Here is a 26,114-nt window from a genome sequence, read left to right on the forward strand (position 1 = left end):
AGAATTTGGAGAGAAAATAAATTATGGTGTTTTAATTGAAAGCAGGGATTTTTGAAGTTATATTTTTTCTTTATATATACAAATATATATAAGTATATGTGTTTTTATATATACATATATGTATATACGTGTTTTTATATTTACATATGCAAATTAGAAATTGATTTGTGTCAGAGAGTGTACTATTTACAGCTGCAGCTCTGACTCATAGCTGTCAAAGAATGTGTGACAGCGCGCTTATGTTAAAAACGCTGACTGACAATGCATAGTGCGTCATAAAAATAGCTGAGAAAAATATAAAAAAAACCTAAAACACAGTAAACGCAACTAAAAACTTATGAAACGAGCATTTGAGTCGTCGACGTGCATTCGTTTTCGAAGCGAAGCGGTGAAGTGTTTTACAAACAGTTTTTTTGGCTTACAAGCACGGCTACCGTTAGAGCACACAGTGAAGTCAAGCAATTAATTTTCGCTTAATTTCGCAACTCGCAGCAGTTAATAAGTAAAAGGAGCATTGGTAAAAATGTGGGCGCCGCTGTTGGAGTAAACAATCACAAGCGAAAATTTGACATGAAATGCTCAATGACAGCCATAGACACTCACCGACTTTGCCAACACACGCTCCGCACTGTCATTACATTGAAATTTGAAAATGAAAAAACGTCAAGTGGAGACACCTTATAAAATCAGCGCACAGCGGCCACGCTTGTGGGATGCGCGCAAGCGAAAGTATGACAGCGCTCTTTATGGGCATCATGCATATGACAGTCGGCTGAAGTGCAGAGAAATTCGAAGGTGCAGTGGCAGGCAGCATTGACAATGGTAGCATTTGCAAGTAAAATATAAAATCAAATAAAAAGAAAAAATAAATTGGCACAAGATATTCTCCATAAAAGGCAACCGAAATTCGATTGTTTAAGCAATAAGAAAAAATAGCAAAAATGCTGCATAAATTGCTAGCGAGCGAAAAGAAAGGAGTCGTACTCCATTATCCGCTACGAGTGGCACACTTGTTGGCCAAAAAGCGGTAGCCAAGCAGCGAGTCAACGGGTTGATGTAGTGGCTTGGCTGTGTGGTGTGTGCGATGGCGACATATTTTGTTAAATGTAGCGTGTGCGCAAGCGCAATCGATTTTGAAAATAAATTTCATCGAACTGGTTCACAAAGTGGGAGCAGCACGTTGGTGGTTAAGCACTCGTATTTCATTACTTATTTTTTTTTTTGGGTAATTGTGCAAGTAGTCGCACAGCAGCGAAATGGAAAGGTGTTGCCGGCGGCTAAATTTTGCAACAGTAAGTGGACCAGTCGGCGAAAAAACCCCAAATGATAACTGTACTTGACATTATTGAGAGCTGCTACTTAATGCGGTCGCGCATACACTCGAATGAGTTCGCATAATCACGACATTCGTCGAGTGGTTCAAGAAGAAAGTGCCGTATATGAAATAAAAAATATTTAAAATAAAATAATTTTAAAAATTAAAAAAAATGTATAGATAAACTTTAAAAATAAAGTAAAAAATATAAAAAAAAATTAAATTATTATAATTAAAAAAAAAAATTAAAAAACTAAAAAAAATATAAAAAAATAAAAAAAATAAAAACAAAAAAAAAATTTAATATATAAAAACAAATTAAAAATAAAAAAGTTTGTTTTTTCAAGTTGGAAAAATATTTGAGAAAATTAAAAAACGTAAACAAAAAAGTTTAAAAAATGCAACAAAGAAATTCATTAAACATAAATTATAAATAAATAGTTATAAAAAATTTTAAATGAAAAAAATTTCTGAAAATTAAGAAGTTAAAAAATTAATTTAAAAAATAAACACATTAAAAACACATTTAAAAAAATGAATAAACAAATTTTAAGTTTAAAATATTTGAGCAAAACTAAAAAAAGTTTAAATTAAAAATAATTTAAAAAATAAAATAAAAATCATTAAACATCAATTTAAAATAAATATTTATAACAAATATAAAATTAAAAAAATTAAGAAAATCAAGAAATTAAAAAAAATTTAAATAATAGAAATATTAAAAACACAATTTAAAAAAATTAATTAACAAATTTTAAGTTAAAAATTTTTGAGTAAAACTAAAACAAATTTAAATTTACAAAAAATAAAAATAATTTAACAAATATAAAAAAATTCATTAAAAACCAATTTCACTTATAAAAAATTAAAAACATTTAGACATTAAAAAATGATTTAAATCATATTTAAAAAAACATTAAAAAAATTATTAAAAATTTTAAAGTTAAAATCGTATTTAAGAAAATTTAAAAAAATATAAGAAAAATATAAAAATGTAATAAATATCATTAAAAATACGGATAGAATATTTAAAGAAATTTAGAAAATTAAGAAATTAATAAATAATTTAAAAAAATAAAAGTATTTAAAATAAATAGAATAAAATTAATAAAACAAATATTAAAAAAAAAAAATAAATAAAAGAATTTTAAGTTCAAAAAAGTTCAAAAAATTAAGAAAAGAAACAGAAAATCAAAAACAAAAATTATAAAAGAAAAAATAAAGGAAATGTAAAAAATCATAAATTAATTTCAAAATAATTTATATAAAAAATGAAAATAATTAATTTTAAAAATTTATCACAAAAGAAATTAACATCTAATAAAAAAAATTTTAAATAATAAGAACAATATTAAAAATTAATTTAAAAAAAATTTAAAAAAAAAATTAAAAATATTAACAAATTACAACACATCTAAGAAAATAAAAAATTTATAAAGAATTAAAAAAAATATATACATATAATTAAAAAAATTTCATAGAATTTACAAAATTAATTTCAAAAAAAAAAAATGTTTATAAAAAATTAAAACACATACTATAGCAAAAAAAAATTTAAAACAAGAAAAAACGTTAACTTCGGTTGCACCGAAGCTAAATACCCTTCACAGGTGCATTTCTGTTAGTAACTATGAGTTCAGTTTGTATGGAAGCTATATGCTATAGTAATCCGTTCTAAACAAGTTTTTTAGAGATTACATTGTTGCCTTAGAAAATAACATATATCAAAATTCGTGAATATATCTTGTCAAATGTGAAAGTTTTCCATACAAGAACTTGATTCCGATCGTTCAGTTTGTATGGCAGCTATATGCTATAGTTGACCGATAAAACAATTTTTAAGATTACATTGTTGCCTCAAAAATAATATATGCCAAATTTCGTGAATATATGTTGTCAAAGTTTTCCATACAAGAACTTGATTCCGATCGATCAGTTTGTATGGCAGCTATATGTTAAAGTGGTCCGATATCGGCCGTTCCGACAAATGAGCAGCTTCTTGAAGAGAAAATGACCTTTCCAAAATTTCAAAACGATATCTTAAGAACTGAATTAAAAAAGTTCGTATATATAAGACAGACGGAAAGACAGACAGACGGACAAAAAATATCAGCTCGAATTTACTGATCATTTATTTAACAAATAGGGTCTATTCCTTAAAAAATTAAAAAACTTCGTGACAAACTTAATATACCCTGTTAATTATAAATATATAAAACTAAAAAAAATTAAAAACCAATTTCCAAAAATAGCCATGCAATAGGCCTGCCAACTTTAAGCCAAACAATAAGCGTTAATTTGAGTTTATAGTTGTTGTTGCCACTCATATAAAACTTATGGCACTTTAAATTTTTGCAATTATCTTTAAGCATTATTCATTGCGGACAGCAATCAAATAGTTATTGCAGCAGTGACAATGAAAGAAATCAAATTAACTGTAATGTATAAATGTTGCCACAGGTATTGCAAAAACTATACACTGAGTACATTGTGGCCAGACAGACGGCCTTGATTTTGCTTGGACGTTGAAAAAACGTATTGCAATGATTTTCTGCTTTTTATGCCTCTTGGTTATAAGTGTCTTTCACTTCTTGCGGTTTTATTGCAAATTGAGTCAACAATTAATTTTGATTATTTTCGAATTTATGAATACGCTATGAAGATATCGAAAAAAAGTTTTGTGTAATTCTTTTTTTGAGTTATAGTTATTGTTTATTTGTATGTAAAGAGCAAGAAATGATAATTTGGAGAGTGACATGGCGTAGTAAAATGTGCAGTTGTGGTCAAAATAACAGTGCTGTTGATTTTGAAATCACAAATTTGAAAAACACGCGTTTCTTTTGTGATTTTTTAAGAAAGAAAGTATTACAGAAATTTCTGGTAGCGCTGTTGGTTACCTAACTGGTAATTTAACCGATAGTTGACTGGCAGGCTATTATATGACTCAGTTTTTCGCAACCATTTCCATTATTTAGCCTGCAAGTGTAAGTGGCTTACCCATTCGAAATAAGCCTACAAATTCACCATAAAAATGGCTAAAAAATACACGTGCTTCATTTCGCCATTTTGGACTTGGTAGCTTACAATTGCATCAAGGTTAACTGCGTGATTTAAAATAAATATGAGTTTTATATTTTTATTGCAACTTTTTAACATAAGCAAGATCACAGAAACCGAAAAAAATTTATAATTTTTTTTGTCTATTGTAAGCGTTTTTTTTTGGAATTTCGTTGATTTTTGCCACTATTGTTGCGCAAAAATAATAACAAATAAAAACAAATTACGTTTTGATTATTCAAGTCGTCAGATTAACCCTATTTCGCGCAAGTATTACATAGCCACATATGCTTTGCGGTTTTTAAACCCTTTCAGAAGGGCTTATAAAAAGGAATTTCTAAAAAAAAACACAATTCATGACTATTTGCATGTAAAAATCATTTTTAATTAAACATAATCCATTTAAACCATATTTTTTATAAATAGTGGGTGTGCACGCTTTATTACAACACGACCTCATGCAACACGTACAAAATTTTTTAACCTTCACGGTAAATGTTTGTTTAAAGTAAGTATTAAAAGCGGTAGAATAAGAGATTCAGAGACCGTGCTGAAATGGTTAGCAATGTGCGTTGATTTGCTAATATCTGACTATAAGCAAAGTACATAAGTTATTTTGATAGAAGCTCTCTCAAATGTAAAAGCTTCGAATCGGCACTTTTCGAATCTACTGACATAAATTTACATGTGAAAGAGACAATAACATTTCATAGTTACACTTAGTACCTTACAGCCGTCGTATAATAGCTCGCTAAACGCTATGCGTTTGATTATACCAGTTTATTATATTTATACCAGTTGTTTCTTCGATTCACGTAAACCTTTAAAGTGCTCACCGTTACATGTAGTACCTTACAGTAGCGCTGTAATAGCTCTTTAACAGTTATGTGTTTCATTACACCAGTTTATTACATTTATACCAGTTGTTTGTTCGATTCACGTAAATATCTAATGTGATAAAACTGCCTGCTAGCCAAAATTTTTTATTATACCAGTTTATTATTTTATACCAATTATTTGTTCGATACGCGCAAATCACAAAAGTTAAAAGCTTGCTAGACTATATGTATCTGATTATTGCATTTGATCAAATTTATGATAACTGTTAGTTCGATGTACACATATCATTAAAGTGGGATAACAGCTCGTTCACTTAAATGTTCCAGTTTATTGCACTTACACAAGGTGTTTGTTCGATTCTCTCAAATTACCAAATTGGTAGTACGCTCGCTAGTCTACATTTTTTATTATACCAGTTTATACCATTTATACCAGTTGTTTGTTCGATTCATGCCAATCACTAAAGTGGTATAACAGCTCGCTAACATATATGTGTTTGATTATGCTAATTTATTGCATTTATAACAGATGTTTGTTGGTTTCAACAAGCTGCAAGCTTTTGCTGTGAAACTTTTTACCTTTTGAAAGTCAATAATAAGCGCTCAAACTGAAAAAATTGGCTAAAAATATATGAAAGTAAATAAATATTAAATGTATTTTAATTCGTGAAGGGCATAACACTCTCAACACATTCGTTATCTGACATTTTTTTTGGTTTCATCTCATTTAGGCGCGGTATTTTGCAGTTTCAGATTTCGCTATCTCTTTCTTAGCAATTACAAATTATTTTACTCATGACTTACACTTAAAAATTATTCATATGTGTATGAATATAATTTAAACTGTGCGCTGTAAATTTTATCGGAATTTTTTACAATTTAATTGTCTATTTATTCAATAGCATATGTACATTAATTTTTAATTTATTTTTTTCCCGGCGGCTTTTGCTGGTTAATTGCGCATTGTGCCGAAAATAAGTGGCACAAGGTAATTGTGTCACGGCTTGTGCAAATATGTACTCACGAAAAAATAATATTGCGAACAATAAGTTCACACAAAACTAGTCAGCAAAAAAAAAAACATATAAAATAAACAGCGCAAGCAAATATGGCAGCACTGTGTTGCGCAAATTGGCAAAAAATCGAGCGCCGAAAGTCAACTGCAGTAAATAATTTGCGTGGGAATGAAGTTTAGAAAATTAAGTGACATTTGCTGGAAAGAAATATAAGTTGGTAGGAAAAAAACTTGAAACTTTCATGAGCAATGTTTAGCAGGAAATTTGTAATTAAAGCGAAAAGCAGTGGAAATATGCACACAATGAAAATGACAACGAATGGCAAATAGAATGAAAATGCAAGTACTTGTATGAAAAACATTTTTATTTTAGAAGTTATCTTCACGAAATTCGGCAAGAGTTAATGTGTAAAGCCACTCTACAATATCTCTAGAAATTGTCCAGATCGGACCACTATAGCATATAGCTGTCATACAAACTGAACGCTCAAAATCAAGTTCTTGTATGAACAACTTTTTATTTGAAAAGTTATATTCACGAAATTTAGCATGCATTATTATTTAAAGCAAAGCTACAATATCTGCAGAAATTTTCCAGATCGGACTACTATAGCATATAGCTGTCATACAAACTGAACGTTCAAAATCAAGCGCTTGTATGAAAAACTTTTTTATTTGACAAGGTATCTTCACGAAATTTAGCATATTATTATTTAAGGCATCGCTACAATCTCTGAAGAAATTTTTCAAATCGGACTACTATAGCATATAGCTGTCATACAAACTGAACGTTCAAAATCAAGCGCTTGTATGAAAAACTTTTTTATTTGATAAGATACCTCCACGAAATTTAGCATAAATTATTATTTGAGAGAAAGCTACAATATATGGAGAAATTTTTCAAATCGGACCACTATAGCTTATAGCTGCCATATAAACTGAACGCTCAAAATCAAGTTTTTGTATGAACAACTTTTTTATTTGACAAGTTATCTTCCCGAAATTTAGCATGCATTATTATTTAAGGCAAACCTACAATATCTGGAGAAATTTTTCAAATCGGACCACTATAGCATATAGCTGCCATACAAACTGAACGCTCAAAATCAAGTTTTTGTATGAACAACAACTTTTTTATTTGACAAGTTATATTCACGAAATTAAGCATGAATTATTACTTAAATCCAGGCTACAATATCTGCAGAAATTGTCCAGATCGGACCACTATAGCTTATAGCTGCCATACAAACTAAACGCTCAAAATCAAGTGCTTGTATGAAAAACTTTTTTATTTGATAAGTTATATTCACGAAATTTAGCATGCATTATTATTTAAGGCAAAGCTACAATATCTGCAGAAATTGTCCAGATCGGACCACTATAGCACATAGCTGCCATACAAACTCTTCCGCCTTGGCAGCCACCGCTTATGACCTAATGCAACTAATTTTAAAATTTTATAAAATCTAATTAATCATTATTGGCTTAGTATATAATGAAAAAAATTTATATAAATAAAAATTTGTTTTATCATTTATTATGCCTTGAATAGCACTAATTAGCCATTAGTATTGATACATCGATACTAAGCAGTGTGGCCAAATCAGGTTTTCTACAGCATTTGAGGGGAAGGGCAAGAAGCGGCTTTTGTTTTTACCACTCACCCCGCTAACTAAATTTTAAACTAAGCGCCGATTATTAAATTACTTATATTAAATATCATAATTTGCCTAACCTTCCCGCTCTTCCGCCATTTTAAGAGTTCATGAACTCCTTTTGTTGCTTTCAGACACAACAAAAACATTATAAACAAAACGTTTTAATTTGCATACTTTTTTGTATTTATTAATTAACTATTTGCCTTTGTTTTATTTTACGCTACTCTTCGCGCAACACTTTAATTTTAGCATAACATTAACCACTTGCAAATTATTTTAAGCAAAAATATGGCTAAAATTATAATAATGGTAATACTATCCGCTGGGTATTTGCTCGCCGAAGATGCCGACAGCAGTTGTGACCAACAATAGTTGTTGTTGGTTACCAGATTTATATTTTTTTTGCACTATTTCAGCCGAAACTTTTGTTTTACCAACACGCTGTGAAGTCAAGTTCAGGGTCTCGTTAACTTTAGCTTTCATTTCGTGTGACTTCGTATATAGTAGTGGCAAAGGGGTGTGTGGGGAGCCGAAGGCAGTTACTTAAATTATTTTGATAGCTGCCAAAAAGCGTTTCGCTAATAGTTTTAACCATTTGAATACATTTACTTTGTCCATAATTTGTCAAACTCACTGCAAATGTTTATGCAAATGGAGTTGATGGCATGTCTCTGTGAAAGTACTCAAATTACATTACTTTTTAAGAGTTGGCGGTAATAAGGCACCTGCTATAAATTATATTTTCACATATCTTAACCTAAAAAATAAAAAAAATTGAACGGATCAAAATGGTAGCTAGTTTCTTGAGTTAGCTGTTTTCAATTCGCCATTACTCTACTCTTCTTACTAATTCTGGGCGCTGCTCTCTTAGACAAAAAAATTAACATTGTCTTGGACAATAATCCATGCCAATTTTCGTAAAGATATCTTTTCAAATAAAAAAGTTTTTCATACAAGCAATTGGTTTTCATCGGTCAGTTTGTATGGCAGCTATATGCTATAGTGGTTCGATCTAAAAAATTTCTTCAGATATTATAGCGTTGCATCGGAAAATAATATCTACCAAATTTCGTAAAGATCCATTGCCGAGTAAAAAAGTTTTCATACAAGAACTTAAATTTGAACGTTCAGTTTGTATGGCAGCTATATGTTGTAGTAGTCCGATCTGGAAAATTTTTTTTTCATATATTGCAACATTGCAGTAGATTATTTTCCACGACAAATTTCGTGAGAATATCTCGTCAAATAAAAAAGTTTTCTATACAAATACTGAATTCCGATTGTTCAGTTTATATGACAGCTATATGCTATAGTCGTCCGATATTAGCGATTCAGACAAATGAACAGCTTCTTTGGAAGAAAAGGACGTGTGCAAAAATTCAGATTGATATCTCAAAAAATGAGGTACTACTTCGCATATTTACAGATCTTGTAGGGTCTCCGACGTCAAAAACTGTTAAAATATACTTAGGGATTACTTAAATGTTTTTCTGTCACGAAAATAAATATTTTGCCATCAAGGTCATAAACAAAGTAGCGCATGCGTCAGCGGACTTAACATTTGGTCACCTCCAAGCACAATATAACTGGATACAAGTATCCGAAATAATCATAAGTTCGACAATTTCACAAACAAAGAAACTTTTGTTTAAAGCAAATCTTTTGAAAATAAAAACACTTAACAAATCAAAACTGCCGCTAAAAATGCCATTTCACTTTCATTCGACGCAAAAAACTTTATCTTATCACACAGCACTGGGCTACACACGACCAGCGAGGCATGAGAGGGAGATGTGTGCCCAGTGCAGTACTTTACATTTATATGTTTCTTTTCTTTTTTTGTTCTTTTTTTTTGTCAAAAAATTATACTTAAGCATTAGAAATGTGTGTAAATAGGGTACAATGTCAGCGTGACTGATCGCGCGATAACGGCGTAAGCAACGCACTGCGCGCGCTCTCTCGCTCTCGTTGCGCTGCGCTGCTACCTTTGCAGCTACTGCAATGTCGCAGAGCGTCGAAAGTGAATGGCAATAACCTCAATTCTACATTTGACTTTTCTATGCCAATCGGTTATCGCTACAACAACACGACTGCAACAAATATAGTAGAAGTATACACAACACACACGAAGGCATGTGCCTTGTGATAACCATCACAAATGCATATGTATGTATGTATGTACATATATGCATTAAAATGCATGAATACATTGACGGTAACCTAAATAAAAAATAATTAGAGCAACTTTTTGGCGTTTTGTGATAAGCAGCAACTATAAGCTAGTCGAAAAGAAAGTAAAAGTCTGCTAAAAAATGTTCGGCATTTCTTTAGCGCTCACTATCGTTCACTCGTTCATAAATGCAGTCAGCGTATGTGTTTCAAAAATAATTGTCAAGTGTTGTTGTGTTATTTTATTCAGTTACTGATAAGCTGCAAGAATCTAGCTTATTTTCTTTTTATTGTTTGTTTGGTTTTTTCCGCATTTATTTGTTCTTCCTTTCGCTTTTAGTTAAGCGGACAGATAAGCAGCAGTACATATGTATACAGTGAGTGATTGTTTTTGTTTTCATTGTTCTTGTTTTCTCATAGCACTGGGTGTTCGTAACTGTATTTGTTGCATTTTCTTAAATTTATTTTATTTTTTTTAAGATCACTATCGCATTTGAAGGTTAAATTTTGCGTTTTCTTTGTCTAAAATATGCAGTACCTTGTGGAAATTTACATATAATAGTGACTATATGCTATAGCAGACCGATCTGAACAATTTGTTCAGAGATTGTAGCATTGTCGTGAAGAATTTTCAATTTTTTTAGACATTTTAGATAGATTTTCATACTAAAAAGTGATTTTAAACGATCAGTTTGTATGACAGCTATATGCTATAGTAGTCCGATCTAGAATTTTTTTCAGATATTTTAGTATTGCGCTGGAAAAGAATACATGGCAAATTTTGTGAAGATATCTCTTCAAATAAAAAAGTTTTCGGTACAAAAACTTCATTTTGAACGTTCAGTTTGTATGACCGGCATATGCTATAGTAGTCCGATCTAGAAAATTTCTTCAGATATTTTAACGTTGCATTAGAAAATAATATATGCCAAATTTCGTGAAGATATCTTGTCAAATAAAAAAGTTTTTCATACAAGAACCTGTTTTTGAACGTTCAGTTTGTATGACAGCTATATGCTATAGTGGTCCGATCTAGAAAATTTCTTCAGGTATTTTAGCGTTGTGTTAGAAAATACTGTGTGCCAAATTTCGGGACGATATCTTGTCATATTAATAAATTTTTTCATACAGGAACCCATGTCTCATAAGACAACATTGTGACACGCGTCAAAATGAAATTTCATAAACGTAATTAACTGTCAAAACTGCATAGTAATCGTAAACAAAACCGGCCCAGAACTTCATTCATGAAGTCACGAAGCAATTTAATATGTATTTATAATATATAATGTACTATATATTTATCATATATTTTACGAACTAGTTGTCAGTATACGGTTTGCGATATAATTACAACATAAATTGTGATTACATTTGATTTCCATAATTAAACTTTATTGCTAATCAGCTGTAACGGAAATATATGTATTTATGTATGTATTTATCTCAAAGCATTTAGTAAAACTGTTTTCACCTTTAAAGTGAACTGCGCTGACGCATACGAGCCTGCTTAAAGTCTATGTAAACTTTAATTAGCCAATTTAACAGGGCAGCCTCACTATTTGCATGTCAGTTCATTCAACTGCCATTTGAGCTCAATTAAAAGGTAATGATTTTTATAAAATTTTAGACGAGCCTAAATAAGCGTCTATTTGATTGTATATATTTACCATATATGTATGTAGCTTAAAGCTTATCAAAACTCATTATAAATTTATTAAGTCGACAATGAGTTAAGGAATCATTTGACTAAAGTGCCTTTTTTGCTTGTTCTTCATACAATTCTAGCACTTAAAGGGCAAATGTGTTGGCTTAAAGTATCGGCCTATGCGTTTGCAGGCTGTTAGCTGTTGAACCCTCATGTCTGCTACTTAGAAAGTTGTCATGACAAAGTTTAGCTGTTTGGTAATTTGTTTCGTACTTTAAAGTGGCAGAGACAAAGACAAATTACAGACGATTAATTGAAGTACCAGTGTTTTGGCGCAGCGAAATTTAATAGAAATGTTGACATTTATCGCGATGAATGATTTCGAGTGGAACAGATAGGCGAAATTCTAAATTATTTTTTTACGATTGCATTTGCACATATTTAATGTATACATATGCATATAATATAATATATAATGTATACATATGCATATTATATAATATACTATAAACTTTTTTTGCCTAGTATGTCCCAGCATATATGGTACTTATGTATGTATAATATTTAAACACCTTTGCCACCTTTAATTCTATGTACTCTCCCAAGTGTTAGTAGCCTATCTGAACTCAACTTTCCCTCGTACATTCTTCGCAAATTTTCGTTAAATGCGCTTACAGACACATCTTTCATTCTATGTACTCTCCCAAGTGTTATTAGCTTATCTGAACTCGACTTTCTCTCGTACAATCTCAGCAGCTTTTCGTTAAATGCGCTTACAGAGACAATCAATTTCGTAAAGTGGCACACTGATATTTTCTTTCTTGCTATTTTTGGCCGAAAGTCTCTTCAAATGGATTGGGTCTCAATTTGTCAATGCAAATACAATTTAATACCTTGAATTTTGTTGTTGTTGTTGTTATGGAGTATTTTACATTTTAATTTAATATATTTCTTGATATTGTTGTTATTATGCGGTACTCTAAATTTTAAATTTATTTCTATTTTTTAGCCTAAGGTTGTGATGAACGAAGACCAAAGATTTTTAGCGCGAATTATTTTACAGAAAGTATAAGAGTATACTTTTACAGAAAATTCTTTCAAATCCTTCATTGTCAACAAAAGATCAAGTGAAATATATTGAGGAAAGAATTTAAAAAAATAATAATTATTTCAGCGTAATGAGCTATCGATTTTTCCATATCCTTCGGACTGTTCATCTGTGTTTGTACATACGTCAACAAGCCCCTTAGTTTTCGAGATATCGTTCTGAAATTTTGCACACGCCCTTTTCTTCTCAAGAAGCTACTAATTTGTTGGAATCGCCAATATCAGTTCACTATAGCATATAGCTGTCATACAAACTGAACTATCAAAATTAAGGCATTCTATGAAAAACTTTTTTATTTTACGAGATATCTTCACGAAACTTGGCATAAATTATTGTACTAGGCAAACTTTTAATCTACGGGCATATCGTTCAGATAAGACCACTATAGTATATAACTGCCATACAAACTGGATGGTCAAATTTAGTTCCTGTACGGAAAACTTTTTTATTTTACGAGATAGCTGCCCGAAATCTGGCGTGGATAATTTTCCAAAGCAACGGTATAATCTCTGAAGAAATGGTTCAGATCGGATTACTATAACATGTAGCTGTCGTACAAACTGAACGATCAAAACCGAGGTGCAGATTTTTATATACTCATTTATACTATAAGAAATGCACTTTTGAAGGGTATTAAAGCTGCGGTGCAGTCGAAATTAATGTTATTCCTTTTTTCAATCTTGTTTTTAAAATTAAAGTAATAACTTTTAAATCGATTTTCAGAATTAAATTTTTTTTTTAATTTTTCAAAACATTATTTCCGTTCTATTCTGTAACTCGATTCGAAAATAAATTTACTCGAATTCTGATTTTTTATATTCTGTAACTCGATTTTCGTATTTTCAAGCCAATTTTCGAATAAAATATTTGTTAGCTATTGAGTTGTAGAAAGCAAAAACGAAAATTGTACGTATTTATTCTGGCACAGGGTGGTACAACTTTCGCATAATGATAAAATAGATCCGAATTTCGAATAGAATACATTTACGAATCAAGATACAGAATAGGGCCCCAGAAATTCCAAAAATTATTTGTAATTGAGATTTTTGGGATTATAAAAAACAAAAATTTTAATTGAAATTCTGCTTAATGCATTTTTTTTTCAAATCCGTACGCATATATGTATGTACATATATTTTTTTTGCGAAATAATTATACATAAAATTAAATATAATTGTAAAAAACGCTTGCCACTGAAATTTGCGAAATTTAGGTCAAATGCTTGAAAGCCCATTGATTGACTGCACGAACAGCGAAATTTTCGAGTTGACCAAACAAACCACAAAACTATTTGGTAATGCGGTAAAAGAAAAATTGAAAAAATGGAAGTAAACTAAGCACACACATATAAACAACACCAACAAAAACTAAAAAAAAAAAAAAAAAATAAAAAAAAAAAAAAAAAAAAAAAAAAAAAAAAAAAATACAAAAATAAAAAAAATACAAAAATAAAAAAAAAATACCATAAAAAAAAGAATAATAAAAATTAAAAAAAAAAAAAACAACAATAAAAAAGAAGTCAATGAGAATAGTGTTTGGCGTTAATTCAGCGCAAGTGGCGCGTAATATGAAATTGGGCCAATCGATTAGCGGTGCTAGCAAACCAGCTACCAAAAATCGAAATCGGCCAACAACAAGTGACAATATTTCTATAAAAAAAGGAAACTTAATGAATAACTAATATAACTAAATTCCACTTTGGGCACTTTATTGCAGCAAAAACTGCGTTATGTTGTCCGCTACATATGTAGCTTTGACAGCTGATTGCGTGGTCCGGTCTTCTAATTTATGGCACACAACAAAGCCAACAAACAAATTATAAATTTCCACATACCTAAGCCCTTAAGTATGTGCTACTAAATCACAAAAATATGTAGGTCAAATAAGGCATACAACAAGTGTAGATAAAAGGTTATAAAATTATAAGCACACTATCATTCCAAGCTAATTTTTACGCCACAAACCGTTAGCGTCATTCACTATATACATACATACTACTTATATACATGCATGTATGTATGTTAGCGCCATAGTCAGCTGACTTCACAACCGCAACACAAAGTTAAGCTATCAAACAGCTAATTGACCAGTCGACGGCCGCAACAACAATCACACGCATTTGTTGTTGCTGTGTTGGCTCAATCAAGCAGAACAGACACACGACCCAATCAACTGTCATATGTAAATTTCGCCTAAATAGAATTATTATTAAGCACGTTAATAACGCGTCGCTGTTGTTTTTGTTGTTGGTGTTGCTGGAAAGGTGTGCGCTTCATTTATTTTCATTCATTTGTTTTATGTACATTTCTCTCACACCGCATGTTTGTGCGCTAGTTTTTTAGGTCTATGACCTAAATATGCGCTGCTCAAGCCGCTGCCGCTGCCGCCGCCTTCGCCTTTGATGACGCATGAACAAGTTGCTTGAATGGTGTTGGTGCTTGGCGAGTTTTAGTGGGCGAGCAATAATAAAATCGATAAGAATGAATCGTGTGGTGGAGTTTTGTTTTTTTGCAGTGGTATATTTTGAGAATTAAGGAAAATATTTTATTTATTGTCGCAATTAGATTAATGATTATGTACATACATATGTATATATGTACGTGCATATACATATATTTTACTATATGATATATAGTATATACTATGTATGTATATAAGGAGCGCACATTGTGAGGTATTAAAATTTTGTTTATAGTGTGAGACTTTGTTTAGCCTCTAAGAAAGTTGACAAAAAATATATTTTCTGTATTAATTTTGATCAATTAGTTCGTATGGCAGCTATATGCTATAACGGCTCGATCTGAACAATTTCTTCAGATATTGTAGCCTAAACTTAGGTACTAGTCTGTGCCGAATTTCGTGCTGATACCTTTTAAAATAAAGAAGTTTTTCATACAAAGACTTGATTTTGATTGATCAGTTTCTATGGCAGCCATATGCTATAGCGGCTCGATCTGAACAATTTCTTCAGATATTGCAGCCTAACCTTGGGTACTAGTTTGTGCCGAGTTTCGTGCTGATAACTTTTAAAATAAAGAAGTTTTTCATACAAAGACTTGATTTTGATTGATCAGTTTCTATGGCATCTGAACAATTTCTTCAGATATTGTAGCCTAAACTTAGGTACTAGTCTGTGCCAAATTTCGTGCTGATACCTTTTAAAATAAAGAAGTTTTTCATATAAAGACTTGATTTTGATTGATCAGTTTCTATGGCTGCCATATGCTGTAGTGGCTCGATCTAAACAAATTCTTCGGAAATTGTAGCGCTGTCTCTTTTAATAATATAAGCAAAATTCCATAAAGATATATTGTCAATTAAAAAAGTTTCTCATACAAGTACTTGATTTTTATGGAACAATTTCTATGGCAGCTATATGATATAGTGGTCCGATCTCAAAAATTTCTTCGGAGTTTATGGCGTTGCTTTGAAAAATAATCTATGCCAAATTTCATGAAAATATCTTGTGTAATAAAAAAGTTTTCCATACAAGCACTTGATTTTGATGTAGCAGTTTGTATGACAGCTATATGCTATAGTTGTCCGATCTAAACAATTTCTTCGGAGCTTATAGCATTCTCTCAGAAAATAGTCCAAATTAGATTACGAGAAGATAAATAGTCAAATAAAAAGGTTTCCAGTTAAGGACTTGATTTTGAACGAAAAGTGAGCAGCTTCTTGAGGAGGAAAGCAGAAACTCAGGATAAATGTGAAAAAACATAACAAATAATGAAAAAAAACTAAAAAAAAAAAACAATTTTTAAAAGCAATACCAGAGAAAATTTCAAAGTTCGCTTTTTTAAGCAAGCAAATATTTGGCAATATGCCCAGACCATAACAGAAAGTAAAAGCAAACGCAGAAAGCATACATAATTTTTCAATTTAGCTATGGCAGCACTAAATATTTATCTACGTCAACGCGCAACATACTAACCTACACAATAAAATCTAAATTTTTTAAATTTAGCAAGGAAATAAACAATTTCTTTAGACAACAACAACAAAGGAGGGCGCACAAACACAATTTGATTATTTTCACGCTTATTTCGATGCTAAAATGTCGAGTTCGGCTGTTGCTTCATATTACTACATATAAGACTATCTGTACATTGGTTCACAAGCTCGCAATACCTTATCTATGGATTACTATTCTTTCTTTCTTCTTTTTTTTTGGTTTTTTTTTTTGTTTTTGCGCGCAGCAAATAATTGGCACGAAATCGTGTGTGCCCTAGTTTTTTGGGCAATGCGCCCACATAATGCGTGCGTACGCACTATCTCGCACGTTCATTGTGTATTCATATTTATGTATGTGTATGTATGTGCCATATACATATGTTTGTCTCTCAGTAAAAATTAATCCAAATGTTTACCGTGTGGTGAATTAACGCATACGTATGTTGAGGGTATGCTTGGAATTTCGGTTAGTGTTGTGATGCCTTGCTTTTTATTATTATGTAGCACACCAAAAAACAAAAAAAAAAATATAAGGAAGTAGAGAATGAAGAAGGATACAACAATAATAGCAGTAAAATTCCAATCAATGTAAGAAAACTTCAAATTGAGTGACAGGTGAGAGGTGAAATTCTGAGCAAGAAAAAATCGCTGTCATCTCGTGATGAAATGATAAAATATGAGAGTGAAGTTCTAAGCGAAAAAAATCGCTGTCATCTCTCGATGAAATGGTATATATGTTTTTGGTGTAACGCAGTAAATATTCCTCAATTAATTTCGAGAAATGCTGACGAGTTGACAGTACTAACGGGTTAAAATTCGTGGTCTGTGCTGGTTATATAGAAACGACTGTCATGAGAGCTTTTCAATTAAATTTAAATTATTTAGGTTTAAGGCATAAATATATGTATGTATGTATATTTAAATTGTTTAAAAATAGGTAATATATTTCTCAGACCTGACACTATAAAACTGAGTTATATGGGTATCAAAGATTTTCAGTTTAAAGACATTTTATTATAAAATATTTAAAGATTATATACGAAGAAAAAAAATACAGGTTTGATTCCTCCACGAAATTGTTAGCATGCTCGATTGTTGCCTTGAACATTACTGATAAAATAAGTATGTACAGTTTTTGCCGATATTTTTTAAATAAAAAATCGATATATTTTACTATTGATAGATGAAATAGCTGAACAAACACAAAATATTGAAAATCGATATGTTTTACTATCGATAGATGAAATAACTTAATAAAGACACAGAATCGAAAATCGATATATTTTGCTATCGATAGATGAAATAGCAAAATAAACACGCAATATAAAAAATCGATATGTTTTACTATCGATAGATGAAATAGCAAAATAAACACGCAATATAAAAAATCGATATATTTTCCAATCTCTGAAATGGCTTAAGAAATATGAAATTAAAACAGGCGTCACACAGCATTTTGGTAAATTATTTTTCTCAAAATTGTGAGCACAAAATCTGGAGTATAAACAAGTCTTATTAAAGTGTTATATCCACTTGAATATAAAAAATCGATATTTTTACCATATATACCGAATATTTGAGAATATTCTGTTAGAATTGGAAGTTGATCGGAGATTTTTTCAACTTCGTGTAATCGGTTCCCAAAACGTTAAGGATGAGAAAACTGGTCTGAACTTTCTGAGATTTTCATACGACTTTTTTAGATGTATTTATCAGGTTGTCATCAAAGGCATGAGATTTTTGCTAAAAATTTCGAATTTTTTTAAATTTTATTTTCAGAGTCGGTGCGGAAATTCACCGAAGTAAGTGGACTGATCGGCTTGAAATTTCCACACGATCTACTAGGATATAAGAATACTGTATTTATCGAAAAAAGAATATTTTTGAAAATAATTTCAATTTTTAAGCAATTGAGTGAAAATTTTTTTACATGGCTCCAACATTTCACTCCGAAATGCAATCGACAGTCATAAGACTGGATCGCACACGACGAACCCGCTCCAAAGCATGGAAAAACGCAACAGTCGGCCGGCAAGTTTATGACGTCTGTATTTTGGGATTGGGATGGCATAATTAGTACTGACTACCTTGAAAAAGTAAAAACTACTTGTATCAACAGCGACAATTATATAGCGTTATTGGACCGTTTGAAGGACGAAATCGTCGAAAAACGAACGCTTATGAAGAAAAAGAAAAAGCTGTTTTATGAAAAAAAACGCACCGTGTCACAAGACAGTGAAAACGCTTGCAAAAATCCATGAATTTGACTTCGAATTGCTTCCGCATCCATTCTCCAGTTCTGGCCCCCAGCGACTATTTCTTGTGCTAAGATCTCAAAATAATGCTCACTGGGAAGAAAATTTCATCGAATGAAGAGTTGCTCGCCGAAACTGAGGCCTATTTTGAAGCAAAGGAAAAATCGTGCTACAAAAATAGTGTAAGGAAGTAGTTCCCATGAAGAATTGTGTTGAATAAAAAAGACACGAATTTGCCAAAAAGTGTGTTTTACACTTATTCGTCTATAGCTGAAACATTTTCTTTGGATTTGAGATAATTTTAAACATAAAAATTTTCTTCACTGCTAGACAACGTTTTTCAGAAGTGGCCCTCGAGACTGGCTATGGCAGCAAGGGTATCCTAAGTATTTCAAAATGATTTTTTATTAATTATAAGAGTGAAGAAACAGCAAAAGTTGGGAAAACTGATCATTAAAGCACAAATTGGAAGTTTTGTTATAAAACTTTTTTTATTTTATATAAAATTGTTTATATTTTTTATTTTATATAAAATTGTCTATATTTTTTATTTATATACATAATAGATATTTTTATCAAAATTTGTTATCGAAAGTCGAGTTGTGAATGTGATTGATTTAGAAACACTCGCCAGGAAAAAAAAACTAACTAACCTAACCTAAAATATCTGTTTACATAAAAGCTTATATCTCCAGCTTCGCAACAAAAAAAGGAATATACAAATATATTTATGTATGTAAATATGTGCAAATGTACTTATTCAACAGGTAAACATTTATTTCTATACGGTTAAGTGCAGCAATAGTTTGTTTATAAAATTTCCGCATATTTTTCTATGGAGGTGTGCGATTTGTTTGTCTACATATGTACATATATGCATACATAGGTAAATATAGTGTATGCATATTTATATGTATATCATATAGTACAATAGTTTTCGAAGGTGAAATTAGAAATTATATTGTATGGACGTTACTTGGGTTCTTTGTGTGCGAAAAAAAAATTATTTAGGTCAGGGTCTCACAACCATTCGTTTGCACAATTGCGATAAACAATATAGAATACAATGATAGTGCGGAAGTGAGCAAAAAAGTGTGTGGTGAATAGTTGGGATGCGAAGCAACGAGAAATAAAAAAGTTCAGTACTGCTAAATGAGGCGATTAATTATGATTTACAATTATCTACAGTTGAAAGTACATACATACATACAAGTTAATACCACCAGTTCACATTACATGAACATATTCTTTATCTGTCATAAATATGTAACATGACACTTACGACCCATATGGTCCGTATTAAGTATCCGTAAGTAAAATTATGTGTACTTTGCTAATACTGTCCGCCTTAGGTGGTCCAAAAATGTAACTCATAGATTGTAAGATGAATCTTCCCACTTGTAACATATGTCCTACATATGTCCTATCTCAAGTGGATTGTAGATATACTTCCTAGAATGTAAGATTAATATTTGTATCTAGGCTTAAGCAAAATATTGTATTTAAGAAAATGTAATAAAGAAAACGAGGCAGTTGACCACAGGCAGTTGACCACAGGCAGTTGCCCGTAGTTGCCCACGAAAACTAAACGGAGTTTTTAATTTACATATGTACATATGTATGTATGTACATATATGCAATTGTACTAAAGTAGCAAGAAAAAATATATTTTATGATACCGTGAGAGAGAAAAAATGGCATTTCGAAGGAAATAAAAAAATAAAAACTGACATTTAAACTGCAAAAACAAAACTCTAGTTTGAGAACCTGCGTGGCTGAAAAGTAAACAGAAAAAGGTACGTGAAATAAAACGAAAAGCGGGAAGCAAAATGTTTCGCAATTTTTTATGAAAGCAGATAAGAAACAAAGAAGAAAAATTAACAAGTAAACAAGAAAACAAAAATACAAGAGTCTCTTTAAGTCCGTCAAAAAAATACAATAAAAATGTATGGCGAGTGCAGCGGCTCTGAATACTGACATTGTAAATCGCAAACGCAGTTACGATTTAAAACGAAGTAAGAAGGCGAAAAGACAACAACACATACCAAATAAAAGTATAAAAGTCGAAGAACTGTGTTTAAGTAAATAAAGCTGAAGAATCGAGTTGTAAGACGTTTACAAAGTATGCCAAAAAGGCAGAAAAGCAAATATAAAAACTAAATAAATGAATTGGATTGTAAGTAGTATGGGTCACGTGCCACAAGCGACGTTTTGAATTTCACGCATGCATTTTTGAAGAAGAGCTAACAGCAAGCAGCAGTACATGGATACCGGCGATCGTTCTTTAAGAAGAGATGCAGCTACGCTTACTATTTTTACATAAGTATGTATGTATGTAAGTATGTAGGGCAAAAAGTCGTAAAAGCAAAAAACAAGAAGTTGAAGTAAGCAAATTATGGAGCTGTGTGGTAAATAAACAATGCTTATGGACCAGAGTGGCTGTTGTGGGCGCTGAAACATTTATGGCGTGATTATGTAGGTTCGTGTGTGGCGCAGACCCTTTCGAACGGGTTATTTACGGAATATTTACGTGTTTTTTATGGCTTCGTTTGTTTACGTTGTATTTTCGGGTGTAAAACGGTGATCGTAAATAACGAGTGAACGAGTTAAAAATGCATAAAGTGCGTACGCTTGATTTAGTTGCATGTGGAGAGAGAGTACGGGAAGCACATACATATGTATGTACATACATGCATATGGAGTAGTCTGGTTATGGGCGCAGAATGAGGTTGAGGTTTTCGAAGATTTTTTTTTCTTTATTTAGCAGCAAAGCAGCTTTTTTATGCATAAGGCTTAACAGGAATTGAAGATCAACGTGTCAGTGACCCAATTTCGGTTCGATATGAATGCTTTAGGGAACAATGATTGTATTAAAAGGTTATACATATACGGTTGCGAATCGGAAAAAACGCGTTCCGGTGATTTTTTTTTTTTTTTTTTTTTTTTTTTTTGAAAACGCTTTTCATTTAATGCATTAAAATAGTTAACATTGACATTCGACCTTTACCTGACAAATAAATTTAAGAAGGTCGTGTAAAAATTTCAAGTCAATAGGCACAGCCGTTTTTAAGAAAATTTGAGAAAATTAGTTCGAAGTGAGAGAAATCTATAAGCAGTAATTTGCTTTATCAAATTTTTCTTAAGACATATAAAATCTGCAATTAAAATTATGAACGTTTTCTTAGATTTTTAGGTTATGTTGGTTTTTTTAATAAGAAATACTACCAAACTCACCCATTTTTATAGAGAAATCATTAGCAGAATCAGAAAAAGTTTTAGGAAACATACCTGAAACGAAAAGAATAAAGAAATTGTGTTAAATTTTAACGAAATATATTGAATAGTTTCGAAAAAATCAATATAAACACATAAATTGGTTTTTTAGCCTACTTAAAAATTCTTAAAATCTATATTTTATCTTTATAATTAAAAAAATTAAAAAAATTTATAAAATTTTAATTTTTTTAATTTTAAAATTTATAAAATTTGTTTTAGCACATCAATTTCCACAAATTGTCATTTAGTAAATTTAGAAGCTCACTGCATACAACTTAAAAAATACATACATATGTCGTTAATTGCAGTGAAATACATACACACGCATACGCACTACGTGTATATAACGTGCCCATTACGTCCAGCTGTCATGAAGTTGTCACTCAACACGAAATATTACGAAAATTTTTTGCGTAAAACGCTACAAATCTACAATTATAGAAATTAAGAGTAATAAATTTTTAGAGTGGAAAAACACGAGCAGGCAGTGATGAAGAATTTTTCAAAAATAGCATTAGCACGAACGCAATAATGGTTCTGTAAATAAATATATACATATGTATGTATGTACATACATGCAAACATTATAACATATGACTGCATGAACGCAGACAAATTTAAAAAAAAAGTGAAAACACTTTCCGCTAACATAGAAATAAAAATTATTTCATTTTCTCTACACACACATGCTGGTAGTATGCTCAAGAATAATACTTATAATATCAAATTGAATGAATTCACAATTACGTTTGCGAAGCGAGCGGTTGTGTACGTACATACATATGTACATGCATGCACACGGCTGATAAGTGGTTGCAATGACTTTACCACACTAACCCACCATAGCAATCGTGCATTTCAACACATTCTCGCCATAACTCTCGTACAATGTGTGACGTATGCTCGCGATTATAAAGAACGCAGTCGCTTCAGCCGTCGGATTCCCATATGCACGTTAAGTATGCAGACGCGGTGCGCTCCAAACGGATGACTTAAATAAAATGGATGCCGGCATAGGCGTACGGTGGAATGGCAGCGCAAATTCCCGATTGGAAGTATTCCCATTTCTACATACATATGTATGTATGTATGTACATACATAAGTGAGTTTATATGTTTGCATGATGCAGGCGATTGTATAATGTTTTATAATTGCGCTAATTGCTTAGTGCCACAGAAAATTTCTACTTAACAATACAAGTCTTAAATAAATTAATAAAATAAATAAGCAAACTAAATGACTAGTTAATACCAATGTGTGTTTGAGTGAGTGAAAATGTATACTGCATCTTAGTTCATTAACCCAACAAGGCGAATATAATTAATTAACTTATAAAAAGTAAACAAATACCATAAAAATAATTTAAAACCATTTACATACATAGACAGATATATGTAGATAAACGCCCATTCATAGCATTTGCAAAATCTTATGATGTCATACATCACACTGCCTGCAAACTATTTATAGAAATTTCAATTTTTTTGCTTGCTCGTCATTGTTGACTTTTCACATCTCTCAAATGAAAAGAAAAAAATCAACAACAAATGCACACAACCAAATAGTCACACCAGCTCAGTGGCAGCGCAGCGCACAAAAGGGCCACTGTCATCGAAAATTGCCTTGCACTTTGCACTTGTACTGCGCTCATTTCGTCTCACATCCACAACAATATGCACTTTAGAGCGAGTGAGAGCAATAAACTAGCATAGCGCACACTACTCTCATATGCAGTTGCACGTGTGTGCATGTCATTACGTGTACGTACTCGCATTTCACATCAGTCAACTCAAGTCAAGTGCACTGCTGTTCGCGCTGTCTTTGGCAAATTGCAGTGACGTTGGCGCTGGCGGCGCTGCTTGTCTCATTGCCAACACTGTTGAGCACTCTACAAACATAGCAGCGAAAAATCAGCTTATTTAGCGGCACTGCATATAGTTGCATACACAGCTTTGTACGTATGTACATATGTATATACCTGAATGTATGTACATATAAATAGTGTTTCGTGTGCTGGCCGAACCACCGAGCCAACCGTTCATGTGCGCTTGCCGCGAACACGTTTTTATAGGTTAATGACACAAAATGAAATTAAAATAAAATAAAAATAGAAAATGGCAAAACTACTACTACAACTACAACTAATCGACGGCACTGACGACGTCGGCTGCTCCCGGCCGCTGCAATAGTATAATATCGCACGCTAATAATAGTCGCTTGGTTGTCGTAATAATAATAAAAGTGAAAGAAAATTACTTTTTCTAAATAGAAAAAGCAAAAACAAAATATATGTATGTATGTACATATGTATGTACATAATAATAAAAGAAAACAAAAATACGCGATTAAATGTCGGGAAGATGTATTAAGCTGTGTAAAATTCAGACTGGACAATGCAAATATAAATGTAAATATGTACATATGTATATGTATGTATGTATACATATGTATATGCAAATATGCATTTTCAATATGTGCAAATTATTGCATAAGCTTATTCACATGTTCTTCAGTGTTCGAAAAGGCATATCAATTAGTAATCGCTTTCTAGCTGTTGAGTAAGAAATTAAAAATAATTGTAGAACTGACTTGAATAATTATTAAATTTTTTTGATTTCCAAAGTGTAAGTCAAATTTTCAGAAACTGGAGTAAACCAGTATAATTGGTTGAATTCATAGTTAGACAACTTTTTATTTTATTTTTAACGTCCGAATAACTGAGAAAAATATAATAGAAAACAAAATACAACAAAATTTCTAATGAAACAAAAAATTCCATTACAAAGTATACAAATTATTTTCCTACTAAGTACTCTTAATATACATTACAATAATTCTGATGTAATCTAATGTACACGAGTAATCTCTAATTACATAAATGCGCCTGACTCTGTATACAAATACCACATGCGCCAAAAGTTAAATCAAAAGTAAACAGAATTTTGTTATATTGTAGAAAAACGCTTATACGCTCAAAGTCTTCCACCTTAAATAGTGAAGAGAGTAGCTGAAAAGTCAAATAAGTCAATAAGTGTGCTTCCGTAAAAGTATACAATAACAGACGATGTCGCTGGAGAGCCTAGAAAATTACGTAAGCGCTGAGAGCGCATAAGATTTGTGCTAGGAAATATGGAGTTCACTGATAAGATTATTTTTACAAATACAAATAACAAAAAAATGGCAAAATATTAAAATTAGTTTAGTACACAGTAACATAGTATTTTCCAAAGCTCTCTTTCTTACTATGACAAACTATTAAGGCAATTTCACTGAGAGCACAAACACTTCGTGCATTGTGATAGTCGCAAAATAAATAAGCCGGTAGCGTAAAAAGGGAACAACAATAAATTACTAATAAAAAAACAAAAAAAAAAAAACACAACAACAAACAACGCGACTGTGCTATCGCATAGTTGTAGCGAAAATAAATACAAAAACAATTTATGATATGATATTTATAGTTATATTGCGCATTGTTGTTGCCAGAGAATTTTTGCAAAAATGCTAGTGTAGCAACAAATACATGCAACCGACTACTAGGCACAATATTTGGACTACTGACACAATTATTTCTGCTGATTTTTGCGGTTCTTTAATATTTCGCCGCTTTGCGTGTGTGTTTGTTGTCTTCCTCTTTTTTGTGGGTATATAGGTTAAAGATATGAGTTGTTGTTGTTAAATGTGTATGCGCATACAAATTTATGCGTGTCTATACGCACACATGTACATATGTATATTTATTTCGTAATATTTACATATAAAATTTATGTGGATTGATTGGCCGCTCAGCATGATTGATGTAGGAAGAGCGCCAGTGTA

General features: G+C 31.4%; 2 protein-coding genes across 3 annotated transcripts in view; both read right to left on the bottom strand.

The window, feature by feature from the left end:
* LOC126756674 (ecdysone receptor) overlaps window positions 1-26,114 on the bottom strand; it is a 310,622-nt gene that overhangs the window by 90,478 nt on the left and 194,030 nt on the right. The gene's annotated exons all lie outside the window — the stretch shown is intronic.
* Window positions 1-26,114, bottom strand: part of LOC126756706 (nitric oxide synthase-interacting protein homolog) — a 131,695-nt gene that overhangs the window by 40,550 nt on the left and 65,031 nt on the right. The window contains exon 2 of one of the 2 annotated variants that reach the window (XM_050469957.1): window positions 22,015-22,306. The exons of the other annotated variant lie outside the window; for it this stretch is intronic. Coding sequence (XP_050325914.1) covers window positions 22,227-22,306 — 80 coding nt within the window. The 3' untranslated portion in view covers window positions 22,015-22,226. Of the gene's footprint in view, window positions 1-22,014; window positions 22,307-26,114 lie in introns of those variants that run through there. 2 annotated transcript variants of the gene reach the window in all.

The sequence above is a fragment of the Bactrocera neohumeralis genome, chromosome 4 (genome assembly GCF_024586455.1).
Source record: "Bactrocera neohumeralis isolate Rockhampton chromosome 4, APGP_CSIRO_Bneo_wtdbg2-racon-allhic-juicebox.fasta_v2, whole genome shotgun sequence".
NCBI lineage: Eukaryota > Metazoa > Arthropoda > Insecta > Diptera > Tephritidae > Bactrocera > Bactrocera neohumeralis.